The sequence below is a fragment of the Podarcis melisellensis genome (genome assembly GCF_964234715.1).
Source record: "Podarcis melisellensis genome assembly, chromosome: 5".
In the NCBI taxonomy this organism is placed as follows: Eukaryota; Metazoa; Chordata; class Lepidosauria; order Squamata; family Lacertidae; genus Podarcis; species Podarcis melisellensis.
Window position 1 is genome coordinate 29,728,062 of NC_138537.1, and position 24,243 is coordinate 29,752,304.

Genomic DNA, 24,243 nt, shown 5'->3' on the forward strand with positions numbered 1-24,243 from the left:
TGACTGAGTGACTTTAGATAGCTCTTCAGGAAGTTGCTGCTGCTTTGAGGTGGCATGTTAAACTTTCTCAGAAATGCGCTTGCCGTGTGATGTTTTCACTGTTTGCAAATGCTGTGACTCACTTGCCACTATGAGGAAGAACTATTGACTTATGAAGGTGAAAGCATACTGTTGTGAGTTTGGGGGATTCCACTTTTGATTTAACCGGGCAAGGGCCACAATCCCCATATGTACAGGTCTTTAGTATAAGAAAGGAAGTTGCTCTGTGCCAGAGGGCAAATGAGGGGGCCCCCTCCCTCAACTGGCTGGTTTAGTTGAACCAAAGAATGGTTCTTGTTGATGTTGCTTACTTAATGTTTTACTTTCTATAATAAATATTCTGTAAGCATTCTGCCTTTAAATAAAAAATAAATATTCTCAGCAACCACCTCAGAAGCAAACGCGGAAAAGAGAGGGGGAAAGGACAGTGACAAACAATGCACCACAATGGCTTCAGATGTTCAAACTCATGCTTTATGCAACTATTCCCTAGCAATTGAGGAAATGATTGATTGGGGTGCGTGGGGTACTTCCCAATATCTGGGGAGCACTGAGTGTGGCTCATTATGGACTCATTATGGAGATGTTGTATTGGGGGAAAGAGAGAAAGGGTTGATAGGCTGACCGATAAGAAAGCCCAGGGGCGGAGCCTAACTGTGTTTAAGGCTCAACACAGGGGGTTTGGCAGTTCGTTCGGTTGGTTTCTTGTGGGTGGGAGGCATAGGAGTCAGAGTGAGTTAGACACAGAGGGGAGACAGAGAGAGTGAATCGGATTAGTGTTTCAAAGTACAGCCATACCTTGGGTTACAGCACTGAATAGCGACCCGTGTGTGTACAGACGCGGTGCTGTGGGTTGTGAACACTGCGGGTTGCGAACGTCCTCCTACATGGATCACGTTCGCAACCTGAGTGTTCACTGTATTTAAAACTTGTTTGCATTCACAGTAAACTGGAAGCTTTGTTAATACGTTACAGCCTGAATATATTACCGGGGAAACCTGGTTGGTGGCAGTGGAAGAGATAAGCCGTGATGGTGCAGGGTCAATAGTCCGTGGAACAACCGGGGGGCTCTGTGCGAACGCCACACGGAGCTTTGCTTCTGCCTGGGCTATCTGCCTGTAATAGTGATGATCCGTTGTTCAAGGCAGGACTAAGTCCAAATGCTTGCTCCCTTGCCCTTCTCTCATTTAGCTTGGATTAAGTGGTCATCTGGAATTAAAAATTCCTAGTTTTTTAAATGCTAAAGAAAATTCAGTAGGCATAGCTGCAATCTGGGAAGCTACTTACTTAAAATATTTCAGGGTGATCTAGCTGCCTTTCGAGGGTTACTCCCTAGAGGGTGCCATATGCTTACTAATTTCCTGCAGTTCCTCATTTGTCTGTTTGCGAACAGTAGTATTTTAAAGAAATTATGTCACTCTTTAACTGAGAGATATTGTGATTCTCTGTCTGTCTGATGCAAGAGGTTTTATTTTTCAAATGGATGCTTCTCCCCTTTCTAAATAACGGAGTGTCTATGCACAACAACAACAGCAACAACAGCAACACATTCACCCTCATCAACAGCAACTATATCTGCCCACCATTTGTAATAAGACAGTTCGAGGGATTCAGAATTATCTTTACAGTATATTGATTTCTCTCTTGATCCATTTCTTTTGAACAATGTATTGTCGGTTGGTTCCTGTGCTGCGACACATTTTCACTTCAATACTGAAAAAGTTGTTCTTTCAGTGTGCACATTTTAAATTACTTTGTGTTTATCATACTCGAGTTTGCTTTTTCGTTGCAGAGAGTAAGCGGGGTGCCGCGGGAATCTGTAATTGGTCCTGTTCCAATTTATGTATTCATCACTGACTGCTAGATATTCCTAGTTAACTACCACTTCTGTTTGCTCATTCCGTAAGTGCTCTGCTTCTTGAATAGTTCCTTTTGTCTCATCTGATCCAGCTTCTATTTTGTGTCACTTTATTGCACTAGATGGACCATTTCTCACAATGATAATGGTGGTTCTTATCCTTTCCCACCGGGCTGTGAATGTGCTTTGAGTTTTCTTTCATTTGCATGTGTCTGTAACATAGCAGGAGTAGCTAGCTGCAACATATAGCAATGAATATCATATATTTTAAAAGTGCTCTTGAAGCACATTCAGAGTGCTACAGATCTCATAAGCACCTGTCTTGGCCTCTAGTTCTTAGGAGTCCTCAACACATAAGAATATGTGAGAGCCAATGTGGTGCAGTGGTTGGGAGAGTATTGGTCTAGGACCTGGGAGACCAAGGTTCAAATACCCACTCAGCCATGAAGCTCACTGGGTGACCTGGGGTCAGTCCATACTTCTCAGCCTAACCTACTAGGCAAGGTTGATGTGAACACTAGATGAGGAGGGAGCAATGGTGAAATATAAATGTGATAGATAAATACGGTAAATAAATAAGATGCAATCGAGCAAATGTAAAAATGTTAGTTGTGGCATTGAGAAGAATGAGATAGGATGAATGTATGAGTAACTGATTTGAATCAAGGTGATTTTAATAGGTGTTTTTCCTTGGGGATTTAATATAGCAATTTAGACGTATTGCTTTACAGATGAATGGAGCTCATACGACTTAAGCATAAAGACTTTGGCCATACTGCCAACTGACTGATTGACTAATTATTTCAATTTATATCTTGCCTTTCATCACTTGTGTGATCCCTGCCTAAGTAATTTCAATCAAAAAAGCTATACTGAAAGATAAAATGTGCAATCTTACAAAAATAAATTCTGTCAATGGTCAGAAAGGATATGAGCAGAATCTGACCTAAAGCAAGAGAAGTTGAAGAGATCTAACTTTGAAACAAGATTGCAGGCCTTATTATATGGGCCTTTCCCATGGAATCAGCTAGAGAGGGTTACAGTTTTGGAAGGGAAAAAAGTTTGGTAGTTCAAGCCAAACACTTGATTTGCTGTGCTGACGGGTTGCCTTCCTCTGTTCAATCCAGAACACTTCTTCTGGCATGGAGGTGGTAGAGTTTGAGACTCTTAATTTCAGGGTTGTGGATTCAAGCCCCACAACAGGTGAAGGATTTCTTCATTGCAAGAGGTTGAACTAGATGGTCCCTTCCAATGCTACTGTTCTATGATTCTGTTTTCCCCAATCTTCTTTTTATCAGACTGAACATGCCCAAACCTTCAACTTTTTGACATATGACTTGCTTGCCACAGTGCTGATCACCATTTTGCATTCCTCTGCATCCCTTCCGGGTTGCCTCCTTCCTTCTTAAAGTGTGATGCCCCAGAACACAATAGTCCAAACGGCATGTGCCTAGATGGATCTGGGCGAAAGGATCATCCTACCTTTTGGGTGGTAACCTGGTTCATTCCAGATGTTTTGGATTACTGCGGCCAGCATCCCTGAGCATTGGCCATGCTGGCCAGAGCTGAAAAGAATTGTAGTCCAATTTGGACTACCTGGATGACACCAGGTTGGAGAAGTCTTTAGTAGATTATTATCTGGGCCTTTCCAGATCTCCAAATCTAGTTTATACATTGCTGCCTGTATAAAGATAATTTTGTAAGATACCCAGTAAATAAATGGCTGGTTAACAGTAACTAAGTGGAGTTGCTGCTTTCCTTTTCTGCAACCCATTTGGCCTACAGTTGCCTTAGTTTGATGCACAAAACTCCTCTGGCTTTTCACCCACACATCAGGGTGACCAAGATGATAAAGGGTTTGGAATGCAAACCTTATGAGGAATGGTTGAGGGAGTTGGATATGTTTAGCCCAGATAAGAGGAGACTGAGGGGAGCTATGATAGTCATCTTCAAATACCTGAAGGGGTGTCTCGTGGAAAACTTAGCAAGTTTGTTTTCTCTTGTTCCAGAGGGAACAGCCCGAACCAATGGCCTCAATTTACAAGAAATGAGATTCCAACTAAACTTAAGGAATAACTTTTTGATAGTAAGAGCTGTTCAAACGGTGGAATGGACTCCCTTGAGAGCTGGAGGACTCATCTTCCTTGGAGATTTTTAAGCAGAGGTTGAATGGCCATCTGTCATGGATGCTATAGTTGAGATTCCTGCATTGCAGGAGGTTGGAGTATGGTGCTCAGGATCCGTTCCAACTCTACAATTCTACAGTTCTATGAATTACAAAGAGTTTGTCTTGTTCCCTTAGGGTAGGCTTTGTTCTCTTTATACTTCTTTATAGCGATTATAAGCCACAGCTGCTTCCTAGCCGTATCTCGAGCAATTCTTCTCTGTCTCCTTATTAAAGCATTTAAAGAGAATGGACCTGATCCAGGACTGTTCAGTTCTGTGGGAATTTTCCTCCACTAGTTTTTAAAAGGGATTTGGAAAAGAATTGTCTGGCATCCAGTTGCATGGTGAAATTGGGCCTTGTTGCCATAGAAACCAAACTCCAAGCACTCCAGTATGATATGAGTAAAATAACAGCAGCAGCCTGTCATGCCAGGGACATTAATATTGCCCAAGGCCATGCAGCAGACACTAGAAGAGCAAACTACAGACACCATAATGGAAGTTAGTCAAACCCAGACTGGTGCTATTAAGACCAGCAATGATAAGTATTTTAGTCTTTTATCTCCCAAAAGGGTCAGCTTCTTCCTAATGTGTAGAAGTAAAGTAATGAAAAGACAAATGGTGCAGGCAAGAGTCAGAGAGGCATCCCATTTTGAAGCAGGAATGACAGCACTGTGTTGCTGCAAGTGTATTTGAAGAAATGAAACTGCTAAGCACAAAAAAGTATGCCTTGGACTTTTCTGACGTGTAACTTTCCTATGCACCAGATCATGATTCAAGAGAAGGAGTTTTCTAGTGAGATGACTTGGGGGGGAAAGCAAAGCGTTTCCTGGAAGGATGCTAAAAAACTCAAGGCGGATAGATGCAAATGCTGTTTACTATGCCTGTTTGCCTCTCATATATGCATACATGACAGAGCGAGAGAGAATAGATCAAAGTACTGCAGTCAGTTCGCTCTTGATACAAGCAAAGAGAAACATTTGGCAGTGGGCAGGAGGCCTTTTTTTAAAAAAGTGAGCCATTTAATGGCCCTGGTAAATATTTTCATTTAAATGCTGCCATATTGTGACAGATTACGGAGCAATTAAATCCTAATCAACCCCTGTGTAAAATGGTTCCGGAGAACAGTGTTAGCAGCCCCATTCTCTTTTTAAACAATCCATTCTATGAAACAGCCGTTCCAAAGATTACATCAACAGGAATTACAGGCTTACTCAAGTCCCCATGAAAGTGAATGGCAAGGCTCCCACTGCCTACAAAAGCAGTAGGGCCATGTGGGTGGGTGTGCACACGCATGTGTTTAGACAGAAACAATGTTTTAAAAGTGAAGACAGATGTGACTACAGATAGTAAGAAAATAAGCATAGAAACAAGAATGCTGTTCCTTCTGAAAACATCTTCCTTGCAACACTCGCAGCTCTCTTCATTTGTGAGAAACGAGGCTTAGTGCCAACTTTCCCTGAAGTACTCTTACCTCACACAACTGTACCATTAAGATCTTGATATTTATCCAAACGGAGTCATGTGGTTTCTAAGCACCTCTTTTTAGCAGCTTTCTCAATTACTTCTCTGCCAGCAGTTAGAATACTAAGTTGTTAACTGCTCAAACCCTGTTTCTTTCTCTGCATTAATTATTAGCAATAAAACATTTACTAATGCTTCCCAGTTGGTTACCTTGCTTTTCTCTTTTTCTTTTGAGGGGTGGTGGTGGCTGTGGGGGTGGGTGGGTGGAGAGATAATCTGTGCTTAATTCCTTGGAAGTGAGCCCTCCTAGAAAGATTTGCCACACACAAACTGCCTCTGCCAGTATAAAAAAATGCCACAGTCTGCAGAAGTGTTTGTGTGGGATCACTCACAAAAAAACTAGTCTTGAAAAGCATTTCATAGCTAAACAGTGGTGTTTTTCATGAAGCCATTGATGTTTGGGCATGAGCTGTGCAACCCATTTATTGTTATTATCCGCCCCATCATGTTTTAATACTTTGACATGTTAATTTCGTTTGAGAAAATGAAACACTTTCATCCAAAGGTACCAGCCTATGTGCCTCAATGAAGCAGAAGCTGGATTTTATTTTTCATCCTTAATAAAGCAATACAACAAAGTATTTCATTTTTAGTCATCACTGTTTAATCCTCCTTATGGTTGTCATTGCTGATTTTCCTCTCTGTGATTGTTAACAGGCATTTAAATGAGTCTTGCCAGATTTTTTTTTTTATTAAACAGCTGGTTTATACTTTTCAGCTCTCTGAATCTGGGATCAGGAGGAGCAGGAGGAGGATTATTGCTAAAGAAAAAAAAATGTTCTGTGTTTTCAGAAACAGTTACTGCAAAAAAAAAAAAAGAAGAAGAAGAAGGACCTTAATACTCTGTGTGTCGTCTCTCTCTGTGTGTGTTATGTTGTTTCAGTGGATCAAATCTTTCCTATATCTGCATCCAAGCTATTTGGTTGTGATCAGATGATTGCAGCTCAAGGAGATGATTGGAGCGAGCTGGCTGGCTGCAGCTGCACTGTAGGCTGTTTTCAGGGACAAGGAGCTACTGTTTTTCAAACATAGCATAAACATAGAAGTTATTTTGTAGGCTTCAGGATGCAGCTATGGGCTGTGCTGCCAGCATTGTTCTGCTTCAAGCCTTTCGTTCAGTGGTACAGAGGAACTGTGCACATATTTGTAGAAGACGGCAAGAGGAATTGTCACATGAAATCCTGCCTCTGGATAGTGATGATGAAATGAGCAGACCCAGAACTCTCATCATAATGGTACAGTATACTCTTTGCATACAGTGACAGCTGAGAGGGGTTTTTAGGACTATTGTTTTGTGATTTCTTGACTTGCGATAGAGAGTAGAGGAGAAAAGAGCATTTGATAACATGCTTGAAACTCTGTGAAACCCTCTAATTGAAATTCTGCCTGTTACCTAACAGAGTGCAATTTCCACTTCTCTGCAGCTGAAACTAGGAAAGGCTGTATGCAATAGAGAAAAGGGCATTTTGCTATCTGACAGGATTTCTTTCTGCATTTTGTTCTAGTTGCTGCAAACAGCATCATTTTATTTTGACTATAATTTGTTTTGAATTCTATAGTGTTTCTGTCATCTTCCTTCAAAACTTCTGCCTCAGTGGTATAGACACAGCCATATTATAGAGCAAAGTGATTTCCTAGAACCTTCCCATAGTTCCTCACAACCAATTGTTGCAAATGATTCCTTTTAGTCTTTAAGGTGTATTTTTTTTGTTATTTTTTTTTACGGCAGCTAGAAATTTCTTTACCCTGCCAGTAGGCTTTTACACATTAAGAGTGACTTATTAGATTATGAATGAATACAAGAGATCTCTTCATATTTATTTTGCTTTGGTTGAAGAGAATCATGGTGACTTGGGCTCAGAGATGTACCTCCAATTTAAACTAGGTATTGGCTAGAATTGGCTTTTTCAAGCAGAAGATTTAAGAGTAAGAGCACAATGAAATGAGACCACCCTCCTGCTCCCCTTTCCATTCCCCAAAACACTTCAAGTGAATTTCTTATTATTTCTGATTAGGGTATAAAACAAGAATGGTCTTGATTGTTTAGTTCTCAGCATTTTATTTCCAGTTACCATGACCACAGCGCAGTGTTTTCAGATGCACTAGTACACTGCAAAGTCTCAAGGCAGGTATGATGTTGCCTTGTGTTAATATTTCTCAGTTCTACATGTTATGCACATCTTTCCCCACAGGGTAAAGTATCAGTGAATATCATTTAGGTTCCTGCAGCACACGGCACCTGAGTAGATAGTCCAGAATGCTGCTCCATAGTAAAGAGCCTCTTAATTATTCATAGACATTCAGATATATGGAATGTAAAAGGGGACAAGTGTGTTTTTAGTCCCATACTCATACCTTATGTCTACATGGTTGATATAGGATATCAGCACATTCTGTCCCTGCAGAATACATGTTCAGCTTTCACTTGTGTTCTGCCAGTCTAGACAGCCGACATGGACTATTGTGGTACAAGTGTGGACTGTGCAGTCTCTGTGGCTAACTCCCTGTTTTAACAAAGGATATTCCAGGTATCCTCTAAGTATCACTCAGATACTAATATTAGCACCACTGTTAGCACAAATTGCCTTAGGAAGGATTTCTCTTTATGGACTACAGTGGCCTGTCTTTGCAAGTTTCAAAATTTCACGTTCTTTTAATGAACATTTCTGTTTGTAGTTGATTTGTTATAGATATGTTTATACCAGGATGGTTTAACTAAGGTGAATTAATTCCCAGGATGGTTTGCATTAGGGTGAAAATAAACAATACAAATCCAGATTATCACAGTGAACACAAGAACTAAAAGGCAGCAAGAGTTTAGAAGCCAGATAAAAACAATCAGTAGGACTAAAATTATGTGTAAAAGGTTTGGGAAAATTTAAATGCATTATCATGGCACCAGAAGGGGGAAAGATGGAATTCTCTGGGAAGAGCATTCCCTGATTGGGATGCCATGGTTGAGAAGGCCTGCTGAGAAAGGCAATTTAACTAACACCTAGCACTGAGGAATTGTTTAGCCAAAATTTGGCCTCCATTCAGGGCTTATCTTCTTTCTTAATGACATGCATCACAGGTGAGCTTCCTGAGCAGAAATTCTAAAACACAGGTATTACACTGAAATAGTGCACATGAACAGCCTACATATCGCTTTCATATACTTACATGGAAAGCATTTTACAATGCAAGTGTTTGGCCAGAAAATAGATACTATTACTGGTTTCGGGGTGCAATGGCAGCCATAACTGCTAGAGTTAGTGAATGTTAGAACTGAATAAATTGTAGAATTTAGATAATATTTGAATATCGAAGGGAAGATGCCAGGGCCTCAACTGAGATAGAAGTTGTTAGGAATGGCAAAAGGTGCTGGAAGCAAGTCAATGGAAACTATCAACTAGGCATGACGTTGCCAAGGTCATGGTGGCAGGCTGTGCAGCAAGAAAAAGGTGCCGTCTTGCACTAGGTTTGGTTAGCACAACCTTGGGTGAGCATCTGGAACCCCTGGAATCTCATGTAGCCATTCAGCAGAGATTGGGGTGGCATACGTAACAATGTTTTGAAACAATGTATTTGGCTGAGCATACATTGAGGTTGGTGGAGTAGCTCCCTATTTGGGTAAGCCTTCCCTGGAGAGCTGTGAAATTCAACCACAGAGCTACTTACTTGTGACAAAATGTGGTCTTTTTTTTTTTATTGCTCAAAGGCACATGAGGAGCTCTCACCAAATGTATGCACAGGTTGTCCGTTTTCATTGACATTAGCTGAAAAATTATTATTAATGTGGAAGCTATGAATGTATAATAGAACACTTTTCCATAGAATTACTTCCTTGCTTAGAATAAAAAATAGAAATGCAAACCCATTTATAACCAGTGAAAGGTGTGTGAAGCAATAGTTGACAACATCTCCTCCCCACCTGGAAGCTTTTATGTTTTTAAAGCAGCTAGATGAATTACATATATTAATCTCTCCCTGTTACTGTAGTTGCATGGGAGGGGGTTGTGGGGGGCACTTAATATTGTTGGGATACTGCCAGGGAGAGGGAACTATATCCAACAAATATATGTTGATGACAGGAGTGAGCCAGCAATAAATCACACTGAGCAAGTTGGAGTTAACTCTTTATTAGCAAAAACAAGATCTGCATAGGAGTGTCAGGCCTAATGAGCAGAACAACTCGCCTCCAGTAAGTCTTGCCCCCATGAAGCAGTTGCTGAGACAGGGTCCTTGCCTCCCCACAGGGTTTTCCCCAAGCAATCTGAGACTATGCCTGCATGAAGTTAACTTCTCCACCCTTTTCATGCCTCTCCTGGTTCTTGCAGACCGGGGTGGGGGGTGGAGTTTGTCGCAGCAGGAGGTGGAGACACCCATGCCTTTTCATCAGCCAGACTCATTTCTGCCTCTTGGCCTCCCTCTCCTTCTTCAGCTTCTGCCTCTGATTCTGGACTCCCTCCTGCCACAGACTATCCCATCTCACTAAGACCTGTTACCTCTTCAGCTTCCGACACCTCCTCCTTCCAGTCTTCTTCCTCTTCTCTCTCTGACCACTCATTGTCCCATCACCACTCTCTGGACTCTGAGCCTTCTTCCCTTGGGGGTTTCCCAGCTGGTTCCTCCCACCATTCCTCTTTGTCCAAACCATGGCAGGTGATCATGCAACTGTTTAAAGTCACAGGAGCCTTGCAAAAAATAAAAATGAGGCATTGATTTCTATAGGATTTGTATAGTACCCTTTGTGTAATTACATAGCCTCATATCAGTACAGTACTTCAGTGAATAGCCTTTCCCTGTTTTTACAAGCTCAGTCACTTCCTCCTTATTGAGTTCAGAGTCCATAAGAAGCCATCTAAAAAGAAGTTTGCTAAATTTCTGTTTCCTATAGGACAGAGAAATTTACAAAAGAACCTGAAGTATTTGTTCTTTCTAGAAGATGAGGTAGTAAACAGGATTTGTGCCTTGTTCAGCGAATACACCCAAATATTGTGAAACAATATTTGGCTGTGAATTTGGACAGCCATTTGAGACTGTCATTAGAGGCTACTTGTGTGACTTGGTTGTGTGTTGTATTTCAGTTCCTTCATTAGATTCTTTGAGAATAAGATCAGTTGTTGCATGGATGGAATTATCAAGCCGACATCTAAATAGCTGCACCTGATTAAACTTTAAATGGTTGAACCACAGTAAGGCTTACTATTATTTGTTAGAGGGCTTCATCCAAAGACCTCAAAGTTGCTACATTTAGTCAGACATTGTATGCCGTATCATCTGAGAGAGACAGTGATTTTCCAATTTGGTTGCTTTCTAGCGTACTCAGAAGTTTTGATGCATAATAATATTTATTAATTATTAAAGTTGATGTATTTATTGATTGTTTTTTATAATGCATCCATCAATGAGATGCTCCAGGTGGATGTACCTAAAACACTAGTACAGCAACACTATGTACATCCTAGAACAATTTCCAATCAATGAGTAGCCACTCGGATGCCAGCTCCAAATACTGCTTTGTGTTCTCTCCAATATTTTCTAATCACAAATAAACATATGACTTTGTGCAGGAGACTTAGCATTAGGTCAGAGGTATTGTTAGTAGTTGGGTCAGCTGAAAAGATACTAGGCTTCCTGCTTTTCAGCACTGGAAGATGAAGGGATGCTCTATTTCTAACCTGTGTGGTTCTTTTCTCCCCACAAAAGTCAATTGTCTTATAACAGGAAACAAGATTTCCACTGGGAAAGGTCTGTAGCAATGTATGTTACCTTGTCTTAAGTGAATACTGTAGTTGCCTAGGTACTTGAAGCCATTGTTCTGTACATCCCAGTCTTCTGTGTTGCTCTAAAGAATGTGCAACCTAATGGAGGCACTTAGGAGGATTACAGGAGTGTTACTGGTAGTTCATAGGAGGTAGTAGGAAATCATGAGTTAGACCAGGTGTAGGCAGTTTGGTGCCCTCCAGACATGACTGGACTAGTGCCAGCCAGTATAGCCAATTGTTAGAGAAGATGGGAGTTGAGGGCCAAAAAATATCAGGGTACCAAGTTGGCTACCCCTAAGTTAGACTGAAGGTTTCTATGTCAGAAAACGTTACGCAAAGGAATCACAGGCTGAGCCTTGTACAGCCACATACTGCCAGGCTTCTGTTTAGACAACATAGTGATATAAAAGAAATAGATAGACTCTCTCTGTATCTGAGAATTAACGACTACAGCCAAGGCTTTTTTATTTTATTTTAAAAAGTCAAGCATTATATGATGTTTATGAAATAAATATTTTTAGTAGTATCAAAATTATTCACTCAGCTATAGCATCATTAAATTATCTCGTTCAGATTGACTGAAATTACCCATGTGACTATTCAAGGGCTAGAAATAATCAGGTATGGAAGGCACATGTGTGTATACAAAGCTGAAGAAGCAACATCCAAGGAAACAATTGCATTGAACAGGACTGGGAAAAGGTGAATATTTGGGGGGGCAGGAATAAGTTACTAGTTGGGATGAGATATTTTGATGAGAGCAGAAATTGCCAGTTTTGGAGTAAAAACCCAAAAGTGGTCGGTATCCAATGAAGCCCTAGAATAAACATAGAAGGACAGTGTTAGGCTAGCTTTGAATTTAAGGACTCACCTGGCTAATGCAGCTACATGAGCAGTTGGTAGAGAAGGAACAGATTAATCTCTTTCTCCTCCGATAGCCCACTTGGGCTGTCTACACATTACCACTTACTCCGGCTCCAGCATGTCTATGTTTCCATGTGAGGCAAGGAGAGCAGTGTTTCTCCTCTTCTACTGCCAGCATGGAAAGAAAACCTTTTAGCCTCAATGAAGCCTACTCCCAGCTTTTTCTTTTCCTTTTTTTGCAGGCTAGTAACTTTTTTGTTTTGCAAAAATAGAAGTTGAGAGATGAGAAATAGGAAAGCCAGAACAAAATAAAGATTGTGCTTTACTTAGTTTACTGTCAGATTGAGCTTAAATAAAAACGAGAAAGAGGCAGGGAGAGAGAGATAGAATCCACAAATGTGGCTTTGGTCCCAATTCAAGCCAGTTATAAACAGTTAAAGCTATAGTTGGTGTCACATAGTTTTAGGTAGATGCAGAGAGGCTAATTTGACTTTTAATCTATTCTCAGCTAAGAAGCTGCACCAGACATGTTTGTTTTTCAGCTGCAACCCATTTGCTTGGCGCGTCAAGTAAGCTGGACTTGTTCTTGAGTGTATATTTGTCTTTGGTTCCAGCTGAGTGCAGTTAATCTGGATAGGTGTAAACATACTTAGAAGCTGTCTCCAGGACTCTGGCTAGTAGCAAAAGTCTGTAAACTCAGTGTTGGAAGCAAACAGGCACTTCTTCAAGAGAGGCGCTGATTGAGGAACAGACCCATAAAGCAGAGAGACGAGATGAGGAAGTCAGCCAAGCAAAAGAAAATGCCAGAAATGAAGAGCTTCGTGGGGAAACTAGAGGGGGGGATAAAGCAGAAAGATCAAGAGGCAGAGGCAGTCTAAGAGTTCAGGGAAGGAGAAGCCAAATGTAAAATGCCCTAATTAAATTGGCACACTGCTATTGAAAAGATAGTTTATTATAATCTGCTTTCTAACCACTGTCTCTCATTGGTCTATCTTAATACCTCAATTTCTAATTTCCTTATTATGATGATTAGCCTTAAATTTCTTTTTTGCAGTCCTCATCCTGCTAGAAAATCCTTCGATGTTGCGCATTTAACTACCAATTTACCTTACTTCGGGGATTAACATTTAACGGAACCTGAATGGAGAGTGATTAAGCTGTTTCTGGCACAGGCTCCAGAGCTGATCTTCCCATCAAGCAATCAGCACTCGCTGTGCTTTCTTATGGGGTGCACGTCCTTCTGTGAGTGTGGAGTAAGCTCCACTGACATCAACAGCATCACACTTTGGAGCCTGGATTCTTGCAGCTGGACTCAGCTTCGTGGAGCCTGGCAGATTTAGTCTCTGGAATTGTGCCTTTCAGCTTGCAACTCCATAACTCCACCAAATGGCTTTTAGGCCTGTGGAAATTCTGTGTCCACCAAGGCACATCCTCCAGTAGGAGGCAGAGGAAAATATAGAGGGCGGGATCCACATTGAGCTGGTCAAGTTTTATCCTCTGTGAAATCAGTGGTGCAAGTGAGTCATGGCTAACACTGAACTCCCATTAATTTCAATGTGACTAAAACACGACAGGCAGAACAATCTTCATGCCCTGCCCAGCAGCAGTGGGGCTGAATGCAGCAGTGAAGCCACTTCTGCATCCACAGCCCCACTGCTTGTGATGACCAACGCTAAAAGGGTTGTGGCAAGGTGACATGTGGCATTTATCTCCTAGGTGGGTCATAAGGAAAGGGTTAAATGTGTGTGAAGATGATTGGCCAGTGGGAACCCAAGGGGAGGAGTTAGAGTGAGAGTTGGTGTTGTGTGGAAGTTAGTTGAGAGTTGGGAGTTGGAGAAGGATGAGGGAGGATAAGTCTGTGGGTTGGTCGAGTTGTGTGGTGAGAGAGTGAGAGGAACTGTTAGGTGGAGTCAGATAGATAGTTGGGATAATCAGTTTGAAGTTGTTAGGAAGTTGAAGTTGCTTATAAAAATGAACTTGATTATTTGTTAATGTTAACAACTGTCTGGACTCTGTGTGTACCCGAGAGAAACGGGTTGGTGGCAGTGAAGAAAGCAAACACGGTGGTGGCACAGGGTCAATAGACGTCCGGGGACCCTGTGTGATCACCACAGGACAGCAATGCCATTTTGCTATACCACCACCCAGGTTAGTGCAGCAAAGAGGCCTGGATCAGGCCCATTGCTGTGGCATAATGCAAACAGGGCTGGCTCAGGATCAACTGCCCTCTCCCTACCCTCAAAAACACCCCATTTCAAAGGTTACCACTAAGTACCACTAGCTAACTCAACCCACCACTGTTTAAGTAGGCATGTTGAGGCCTTCTGCACTGACAAAAGCAGGCAGGGCTGGGTAGAGGAACGCTTTTGCCTCATTCAAACCCACTCCAGCCCAATGGATAAGGGATTTGGATTGTGGCCCTATGCAATGGCCTCAAAATGCATCAGGCTATTGGCAATATTTGAAGGGCTGCTGGTTCCCCATTTGATGTACCATTAGTTCAATATCATCTACTCTAGTTGGCATTTATAAAGCAGGCACAAATGGTACAATGCTCTAGTTTGATCATGATGGCGATTTTGAGATTTGCAAGCTGTCACTGATAAATATCCTGGTATGCATATACCTTTCAGGATGGAGGAGTAGGTGAGGCTTGGAAATGTGTGCCAGTTCTAGGTAGCTCATGGGCCAATTCTAGGTTGTTCATGTGTGGCAGTATCACGAATAAATTGTTTCATTTCTCTTTATAGCTTCAAGAGATTCTGGACAGAAACAGCAAATGGGTGGGAAATGGCCTTGATCACTTGTCTTTCATATTGTCCGGGTCTCCTCAAGTTCAGAATTAGCCAGATGCTGCATGGATCCCTCAGTACAGATCGCTGTTAGTTGTAAGATTGCCAAGTAGCAAGAAGAAGAAGAAAAAAAAAACTGGCCTGGTTTGCTCTTAGACCTTGAATAGCTATTTGATATAAAGAAATCATCCAATGAAGCTTTTTGTATCATGGAGATAAATAATAAATCCTGCTAATTGCTTCAGGTCAGACGGCTGTTTAAAGCATATTTAAATGGACCAACTCAAAATTTGGCAGCCGTAAATGCTTAGGGAGGAAATATCCCTTTGAGTCCTGTCACTTATGAGAGCGAATAAGCTGACCTTCTGTGTTTATCTCTGCCTTTGCAATGGTTTTAAACATTTTTCCAAAATAGTTTATTGATGCTTTTTTTTTTTTTACTACTAGAATGTATTTTTAATCGTGATCAACATGTGTTTTGCAGTAACTATAATCACTCAGCGTGTAGAGATAGTATTTTCCTCAGCTAATTACCCTATGAAAAATAGCAGTTTTATAGCTGCATGATGACGCCCCCAAGACAGCTTTATATTTAGAAACCATTTTACTTCTTTAAATTAGTGGTGTATTTCCTCTATCCGCAGCCCTGATGAACACCATATCTTCTATTTCACTACTGGTATTTGGAAACACAAAGGCGAATGGTCATTCTGTTAAATTGGGGAGTCTTTTGATGAGAATAATCAAAATTAGAAAGGGATTTGGATGCTATAAAGACAGACGTTGAATGTGTTGCGTATTTTCACAATATCCTTGGAAGCATATAGGCATGGGTTTGCATCCCTTTAAGACATGCGCTGAGAGCACAAAACTAAGCAAGAGGGGGAGGGGAAAACACAACTAACAAGGGTGCTTTTTCTGGGTTGCAAACAAAATGTGAATGTAAACAATGCCAAACACAATTCGGGCTTACATTAGGAGAAGCATCATATCTAAAACAAAAGACATGATTGTTCAAAACTGTTCAGCAGCACTGGCTAAGGATAAGCTGGTTTTTGACAGTTTATTGACAAAAGGGGAAGGAAAGTGACAATAAATTGTGTTTGCTTAACACTTGAGGAGGAAAATCTGAGAAGGTGAAGAAGTAACAGTTTTCAAATGTGTAAGTGTTACAACCTTGCATCAGTTAGCTTCCTAAAGTTTCCTTGCTACACTTTATAAGTAAAGATATACATTATTCAGCAACTCCCCACTTGTAAGTGCTGACAAAACCCAGTTACCATTTTGATATGTTTGTGACTAAATATATGCAATTCAAAACTGCTTTGGACTATGGCAGGAAAATGCTAGTGTGAAATTTTGTTACTAAATACCGTACTTTTCCGTGTATAAGACTCCCCCTATTTTGGGGGACTAAATTTAAAGAAAATGAGGGGAGATGGCCCAAAGTTGTTGAGCTTTTTTTAGGGGGAATTGCAAATTGCACGTGCGCCATCACCCTAGCAGTGCCATTGCTGGGGGTTGGCAAAGTGGGCAGCCGCTCTCCCCATACCTCTGTGGGTGGGAAGCTCCCTAGTGGGCTGGCCCCCCAACCAGCTGGTTGGTGGCGCGCAGCTTCCCCTCTATGTAGCTGCGGGTAACACTCCCTAGAGCGCACACCTCCCACAGCTGCATGGGGTGGGGGAATTGCGTGCCCCCAACGAGCTGGCTGGTGGCGTGCAGCTCTTCCCCCCATTACTATCCATGTATAGGACGGCCCCAGTTTTTTTACATGATTTTTGAGTCAAAAAACCTTGTCTAATACACAGAAAAATACAGTATTTGTCTACATCAGACTTTGGAAACCTTTCGCCCTCCGCATGTTGTGTTTCCTATTCCCACTGGCTAGCTGGTACAGCCAATGGTCAGTGTTGATGGGAGCCATTATCCAACAGGATGGAGGGCCATCCTCTTTTCCCCATCCCTGCTGCAAAATGTACTGCCTGAATGGGGTTTGGCTTGTTCAATCAATAAAACACCCAGTAAGGAAGAAAGCAATGAATGAGTTATTGGCAAGCCTACCTTTGTGCAAGCTACCAGAACTAGGCTGGCGTCAGGGATCAGCACTGCTGGGTAGCCGACAAGGCTCTCACCCATGCAAGGGGCCTTCTGCTGGACCCCCCAGGCCTCCAGGTCCTGTTCCTCCTTGTGGCTATCGCCCTGTTTACATACCCTCTCCAGGACTCAAACAGTAGGCAGACTGGAGAGATGGCACAGCATCCTTCTGGCTAGTTGTGTAGACTGGGCCCAGCAGAAACTTGCAAGCGAGTGGGCTGAAGTAACAGTGGCAAGGAAGAGAAGGGCCCATTCAAAAACGGCCCATGCTGGGAGCTTCCTGCCTGAAGATCCCCCCAAACCCAGAGCTGGCACTGCTCAAACTTCCCTTAATAGGCAGCAAGTTACAGAAAATGAATACTATGTGTTGTGGAGAGTGACTCAACACAGGCCTGTCATTTTCAACAGCACCTGCATGTTCCTTGTAACATGTAGAACTGCCCTCTATAGACACAACTTGTGCTTACATCAGCCTTCCTTGAACCAAAGTCAATTCTGGATTGTTCAGACTTCTCGTCTGTGCCATGCAGTCATCAGGAATCATAACCGCCTCAACAGATATGGAATTTCCATAGTTGTTGACAGATAAACAAAATTAGAATAACTGTGGACATGTTTTTCCGTTTGCACTGGAGTCAGCATATACAAAGGAGTAGATCTAATCAGATTTGCTGGCTCATTTGCTTTTTTTTCCACAAAAGCAACTGAAGTGTATATGTATGAACAAAACTGAACTAATCAGTAATGTTTAGAAACAAACAATGAAACGAGTATGGTATGCATTTGGCTTTGCTGTAATGTTGCCATAAGAAAAAAAGAAGCAGATAGCATCTTGGTCTGAGATCACAGAGGCAGATCCCTAGTCATCCATGAAGTTGGCTGGGTGATCTTGGTACAATCACTGCTTCTCTGGATGTAAAGTACCTCACAGGTACTTATTTATTTTTTGTTTTTAGGCTTCCCTGGTTTTAAGTAGGGGTGCGGGTGGCGCTGTGGGTTAAACCACAGAGCCTAGGACTTGCCAATCAGAAGGTCAGCAGTTCAAATCCCCACGACGGGGTGAGCTCTCGTTGCTCGGTCCCGACTCCTGCCAACCAGCAGTTCAAAAGCACGGCAAAGTGCACGTAGATAAACAGGTACCGCTCCGGCGGGAAGGTAAACTGCATTTTCGTGCGCTGCTCTGGTTCACCAGAAACAGCTTAGTCATGCTGGCCACATGACCCAGAAGCTGTACGCCGGCTCCCTCAGCCAATAAAGAGAGATGAGTGCTGCAACCCCAGAATCGGCCATGACTGGACCTAATGGTCAGGGCTCTCTTTACCTTTACTAGTTTTAAGTTAAACTACCAGGTGCGAGTGATGGGATCACATGAAAATAAAAATCACCTGTTACAATAAATCAGAACAATAGAAGTCGGGGGGGGGCAGATTAGCTTAAAAATACAGCAGGGTCAATAAGCCTAATCACCCAGATCACATTCCACCCTGAAAGGCTTGAGAAAATAAAAATTACTTTGCCTGATGTCAAAAAGAACTTTGCTTGGGAAGAGCATTCTATAAAACATGCATGCCTATCAGACTCCATTATTCATCAGTCCCAGCCAGCATGGGCAATGGCCAAGGGTGATGGGTGTTGGAAGGCCAAAGATTCACCATCCAACCCTAAAAGAATTGCCATGGTGGAGAAAGCTTTTGGAGTTGTAAAGATAAACAGGAGACTTCTTGCTATAAGAAAAGCAAACCAGAGATAGAAAAATGGTGGCCCTACAGAAGTTGTTGGACTACCACTATACCCACCATCATCCCTGACCAACAGCACTCCATTACAATAATGAAATAAATTATTCGGACAAACAGATTGCAAATTATTAATTCAACAATTCTCTGGAATACGCTATATTAAGTGAGCCTGAAAACTGTGTATTGAAGCAGAAGCTGGTGATTATATCTGCATTATCAAGTGTGAGAATAAAATCAGATATGCTTATATGCGTTATTTATGGGGTAATCCTATGACAAGATCTTCTGGGATGGGCATTTTAGGAGGCAGCAGATCTGCAATTTAGCCAGCTGGTTCCTGGTTCAGCTGGGCTCAGCCTTTGTTAAGTCCCAACCCCTGGCTCAGCCAATTTTATGCTGGCATAATTTGCTCTTCCCAGCTCATTCAGGGCCCAGCCAGCTGAGCCAAAGCTCATTGTTTCATTTGAGCTGGTGTAAGTTCCTCAAAAGAAGAGTTCTGGAGGTGAGTGGAGAAGTGGGACCAGAAGGGGGAGGTTTAGGATGGATCCCAAAGGCCATTCAGCTCAGTCATGTGACCTGGCAAGCCAGTGTAGAACACTATTTTAAAGGTTTGCTTTCCCTCTGCCAGGTTTAGACAGAGGAGCAACAGCTGTTGCTGCTGAATGAGGTTTGGATCTGGTGTAACTTTACACGGGCTTAATTTACACCAGCTTGTTTTTATGTCAACTTCTTGTGCATAGGGTTGTTCCCAAAGAATACAGTCATGTGAAAGCTAATTCAAGGATTCTTGTGCTCTGTACTTGAAACTTTGCACAGAACTCCAAATCATCCTACATGGAGGGGAAATATACAAAATTAAATTTTATTTCTTCACACAGGCAATGCATCTTCAGCTATGTGACTCACTTATTTGGTGCTCGGACATAAAAGAAATGTATTTGTGAAGAATACAAAAATTGTCTCCTTATTCCACAGATCCTGCTTTGTGTCATTTAAGGGTCATCAGAAGAAAATGTATTGGGGAGGATGTGAGTTGTGACAGAATAATTCATCCTTAGCTACATAATACATTTCTGGAAGGACTGGGGCTACAGCCAGATTTTTTATCTTCCATTCAGCATTCCGAATTCTGACCCTTCTGACACGCAGTATGATTCCAAACATGTTGACTTGGAAATAAGCCTTTACTGAGGTTCAGTGAAACTACCTAATAAGCATGCTTAGGATGGCAGCTGAACTCTTTCAAAACTTTCAGCTCTGAGGAGGTCAAACGATTATTTTGATTCCAGATGTGATTGCTCGTGCAGATAATAATTCGCTTTCCCATGAGTAAGTGTGTTTGGAGTTAATGCTAGGGAAAAAAGAAGAAGAAATCTTGTATCTGCTCATAAAAATTAATCCACAGCCTTTTAGTGTTTAGGAAAATAGCATTTTTGAACAGTGCATATTCTGTATGCACTGAGGCCCTAGCCTGGTGCAACACACACATAACTTTTCATGTGGCAATTTGTGCTTCACAAAGTAAATCTATGTATCTTTTCGTGTGAAAATCAAACATGGATCACCCAGTGATGAGTCGATATCATTTCCCTGCACAGACACCCAACATTGGAAGGCTTCCTCATTGTTAACACAATACTGTCAATTTTGATGGATTTGTTTATGGAGTATTTTATACACCTCCTTGGAGTTGAATGGCCAAAAAAGTTTTTTCATCTTATTTTAAAGTGCTTTTTATATACTTTGTTGTGTTGCAAGCCCCCTAGAGAGTCTTGATCAGCTGGTTCCATAATTTAAAAAAAGCAAATGAATAGTAGCTTACATAGGAAATTGTCAAGCGTAAGCATTAGATGGTGAATGTGTGTGATCCCCTGCTAAGAACTAGAGAAATATATCTGTCTGAGAAACCAATGTGACTTTGGGTAAAGGACTTGACCTCCTTCTGCTTCAGTCATTTCAGCTGGAAAATTGGGTATAAAGCAGAGTCTGCAGAAACCAGATGTTGTGTCTGAGCTGGGCTTTCCTGCCTAAATTAACTTTTAAAAAATCCTTTCTATAACTACTGCAGATATTTCTGGTACTCATTAGGCAGCCATTCAGAGTTATGTGTGTGGAAATCCAAATAAGCATGTCTGGAAATAGTAAACTGCAGTGAATCTGAATATTCCACAAATCCTTGAAAAGCAGCAGCAGTCAAGATTAAGCTGATTTGGGTTGCAAAGGAGAGCACGAACACAGCCACTTACTCTGCCATCCCCAAATCCATTATCATTTTAATGCCTTCTGTTCTCAGCACACCTGAGCTGGATCCAAATCAGCCCAGGTAGCAATACAGTCTTGATCGTTACTCTGAGGTGTATTATGCTGCCTTGAGGTCACAAGTCAAGGTCAAATTGCCTAACCAAAATGTCCAGTTCTTTCCCCCTTTTTAAAGGTTAATTAAAGGACTGTCTTTTCATTTGAGGTGTGTCTCACCCCAACTTTATATTGCCCCAGTGAGGTGTATTCCACTCCAACTTGAAATTCATTTAGGTGCAAAGTGAAGAGGCTCATCATTTTTCTCAGGTTTTCAGAGGCTAATAGGTTAAGTCTTAACTAAATAAATACGAGCCTGCCCAAACTCTTAACAGCAACTCTGAGGCCCTGTTCTCTGTCCTCTCCACACTAAAAAAAATGACAGGTGGTGTGAAGGACAGGCCCTTTTCAGTGCTGGTGCCAAAATTATAGAAGATCTTGGGAAAGATCCAGCGGGCTCTGTCTCTTGTGGGTTTTGAAAACCTGCCTTTTGGGATAGGCTTTTGAGTCATACCATTTGCTCTGCCATCTTAAGTTTTTCAAGCTGCCCTAATTTTATTTTACACTATTTAGCTTTCATTGCTAGGGTAGTTAAAAAACACACACATGCTTCATTTTAAAAATTGTTAATGCATGATTTGTTGTACATCACTTTGTGCATAGCTAATAGAAAAGGGGTGTGTGTGAATGAATGAATGAAATGACTGGTAAATTGATCTTCCACAAAGCTTCCCTCATTCAGCTCTACCCCCTGAGGATTGCATGTGGAATTTGTTAAAGGATATTGGGTGTTGTCATTTATTGGACTTGAATTTTAAAGGCTTATTTTCTCTCTGCCAGGCTTAGGCTGCCTCACCCAGCAGTAGCCCTGCTCCTGAATGGATTGTGGAAGAGGTGCAATTTACACCAGCTAAACTTAAGCCGGTATAAGCTTCACCAGCTTCCTTTACTTAGGATTGTTCTGCCTAAAATCAGATCCATTGACTTTAGTAGGTTTAACAGATTTTGCAAGGAGCACAACTGAGGTGTAACACACAAACACACAGAGCCCCTGCCATGCTTTATTCTGCATGGCCTCCTCTTCCCCTAGGGCTAAAGTAACGAACCAGGAGCAAAGACTCCAATTAATACACAAGGAAGCAGGGGTCTACAGAACATTTAAATGTCACAATTCTGATGATTTAGCAAGGAGGTCTTAGTGATCTTTGTACACAGAAGGGGGAGGAATGCTTTTCCTTTGGCAAGGAACCATAGCATCTGGACCATGTACAAAGGTAAAAAATGATAATCAAAAAAATGGTTGTGGTGGTGGGAGGAGGGGTAGCTGATAATATATTTGTGTCATCCAAGACAAATAAAGAGACTTGCATAACTGCAGCCAATGCACTTTATTTGCTAGTGTACGCTAGCAGCCTTCTGGCAGGCAATGGGGTTGGAGGCAGAAGTGGAGGGTTGTTTTTTTGGTACTTTTTGTGCATGGCTGTCTCCTGAAAGGATGCCATCAGCCTATGTTGAAAAATTCCTCCGCAGTTACACCATGCAACTTCAGCTGTTTCTGTGAGTGTTGTTAGTTTTTCTATTTCTATATTTGTCAAGAGGCAGGGGGAAAACATGGGGTCACGAAGAGTCGGACACGACTAAACAACTAAGCAACAACAAGGGAAAAAACATATTGTCACACACACCCCTTTCTCCAGGTGGTAAGAGACTCCAGGAGTGCCTGCACTTAACCAGGGTTTGGTTTCCTTAGAATGAAGGTCAATGGAGACTATGGGTAATTTAGGATATAAGACATTATTTACACATTAGGTTGGATGGGCTCCTAGCAGCTTGCCTCCCCATTAGGTTTCCAGGGAAGCCCGAAACTCAGCTTTGCATCCAGCAAGGGGCAGACATGAATTTGTCTCTCCAACTTCCATCATTCACCAAACCCACTCACATTCAGCAGACACGCCCTAGCCTGTCTCCACCCTAGGCTGATGTGACATCCGGCCAGATGAGGTGGAGAAAGACTCAGTCATTTGTCTCTGTGGCAACAGAGCTCACTCAGATGCAGATGATAGGCATAGGAACTGATATGAATGGTTCAGCAAGTTTCCTCTTATAGAGTCTAGCCTTCCATACACAGCTATAGAAGGTTGCAGGTCTTTTCCATCCACTCCAATGAAATACTAGCTACATTTGACTCCTGTTCTTCACATCTTTCTGTTCCAGTGATATCCAGCTAAGTCATACACAGAGAAGACCTGTTAAAATCAATAGCTGTAACTTACTTAGAAAGGTGTCTGTGTCATAGTCCCATTGCCAAGTAACACTGTGTAGAGGTTGGTGGAGTATGGGGCCAAACAGACAGAATATAAAAGTCTTTTGAGATACTATTGATAGAGTCAGCATACGAAGTGAAGTCCATTCCGAGGTCCAGGCAAAGAGCAATCCATGTAGACCAGGCTTTCTCAACCTTGGCCCTCCAGATGTTTTTGGCCTACAACTCCCATAATCCCTGGCTAGCAGGACCAGTGGTCAGGGGTGATGGAAACTAGTATCAAAACATCTGGAGGGTCGAGATTGAGGAAGCCTGATGTAGACAATCCAGAGATCATGGAACCCAATGATCACAAAGCCAAGGGTCCAGGTGGATAACAGGAAGCTACAAGGTGGGGCCAGGAACCACAGGCGTTGTTTTCAGCATCTGACTACTGCTGAGAGCTCTGTTTAAGAAGGCTGAAGCCAGCTGGTTCTTATCAGTGCCAGCTGGTTCTCATCGGTGCCTTCTCTCTCAGCTGGTGGAGTCATTCTGCCTTCTGCTACTTCAGACTGCTGTTCAGCAGGTGAAGCTGACTCCTGACCCTTGACAATTTGTCCCAGTGATAGGCTGATCTTCCAGCAGAGATCTGGCAGGCATGAAACTCAAGATGGTAGCACTGCAGGTCAGACACTGGTTCTAAGCTTCCTTTGTGCCACAAGAGGCATTTTCAGATAGTTCTACCCTGTCATTGTCATCCTGAAGAATCGGGTTATGCAGTGAAGCCAGCCCTGTTCTACTGATTCCTATAACGCTCCTACTTCTGCTACTGGGAATTTTAACAATGTGCCTGATGCCAGCCTGGTACCTACTTATCTAT

At 42.1% G+C, this 24,243-nt stretch overlaps 1 protein-coding gene across 10 annotated transcripts in view; it reads left to right on the plus strand.

The window, feature by feature from the left end:
- Positions 1-24,243, plus strand: part of DOCK10 (dedicator of cytokinesis 10) — a 200,589-nt gene that overhangs the window by 48,731 nt on the left and 127,615 nt on the right. For 4 of the 10 annotated variants that reach the window (XM_081910270.1, XM_081910274.1, XM_081910277.1 and 1 more), the window contains exon 1: positions 6,540-6,822. The exons of 5 other annotated variants lie outside the window; for them this stretch is intronic. In XM_081910270.1, the coding sequence (XP_081766396.1) occupies positions 6,661-6,822 (162 nt within the window). In that variant the 5' untranslated portion in view covers positions 6,540-6,660. Of the gene's footprint in view, positions 1-6,539; positions 6,823-24,243 lie in introns of those variants that run through there. One more of the 10 variants, XM_081910276.1, reaches the window with a different exon arrangement.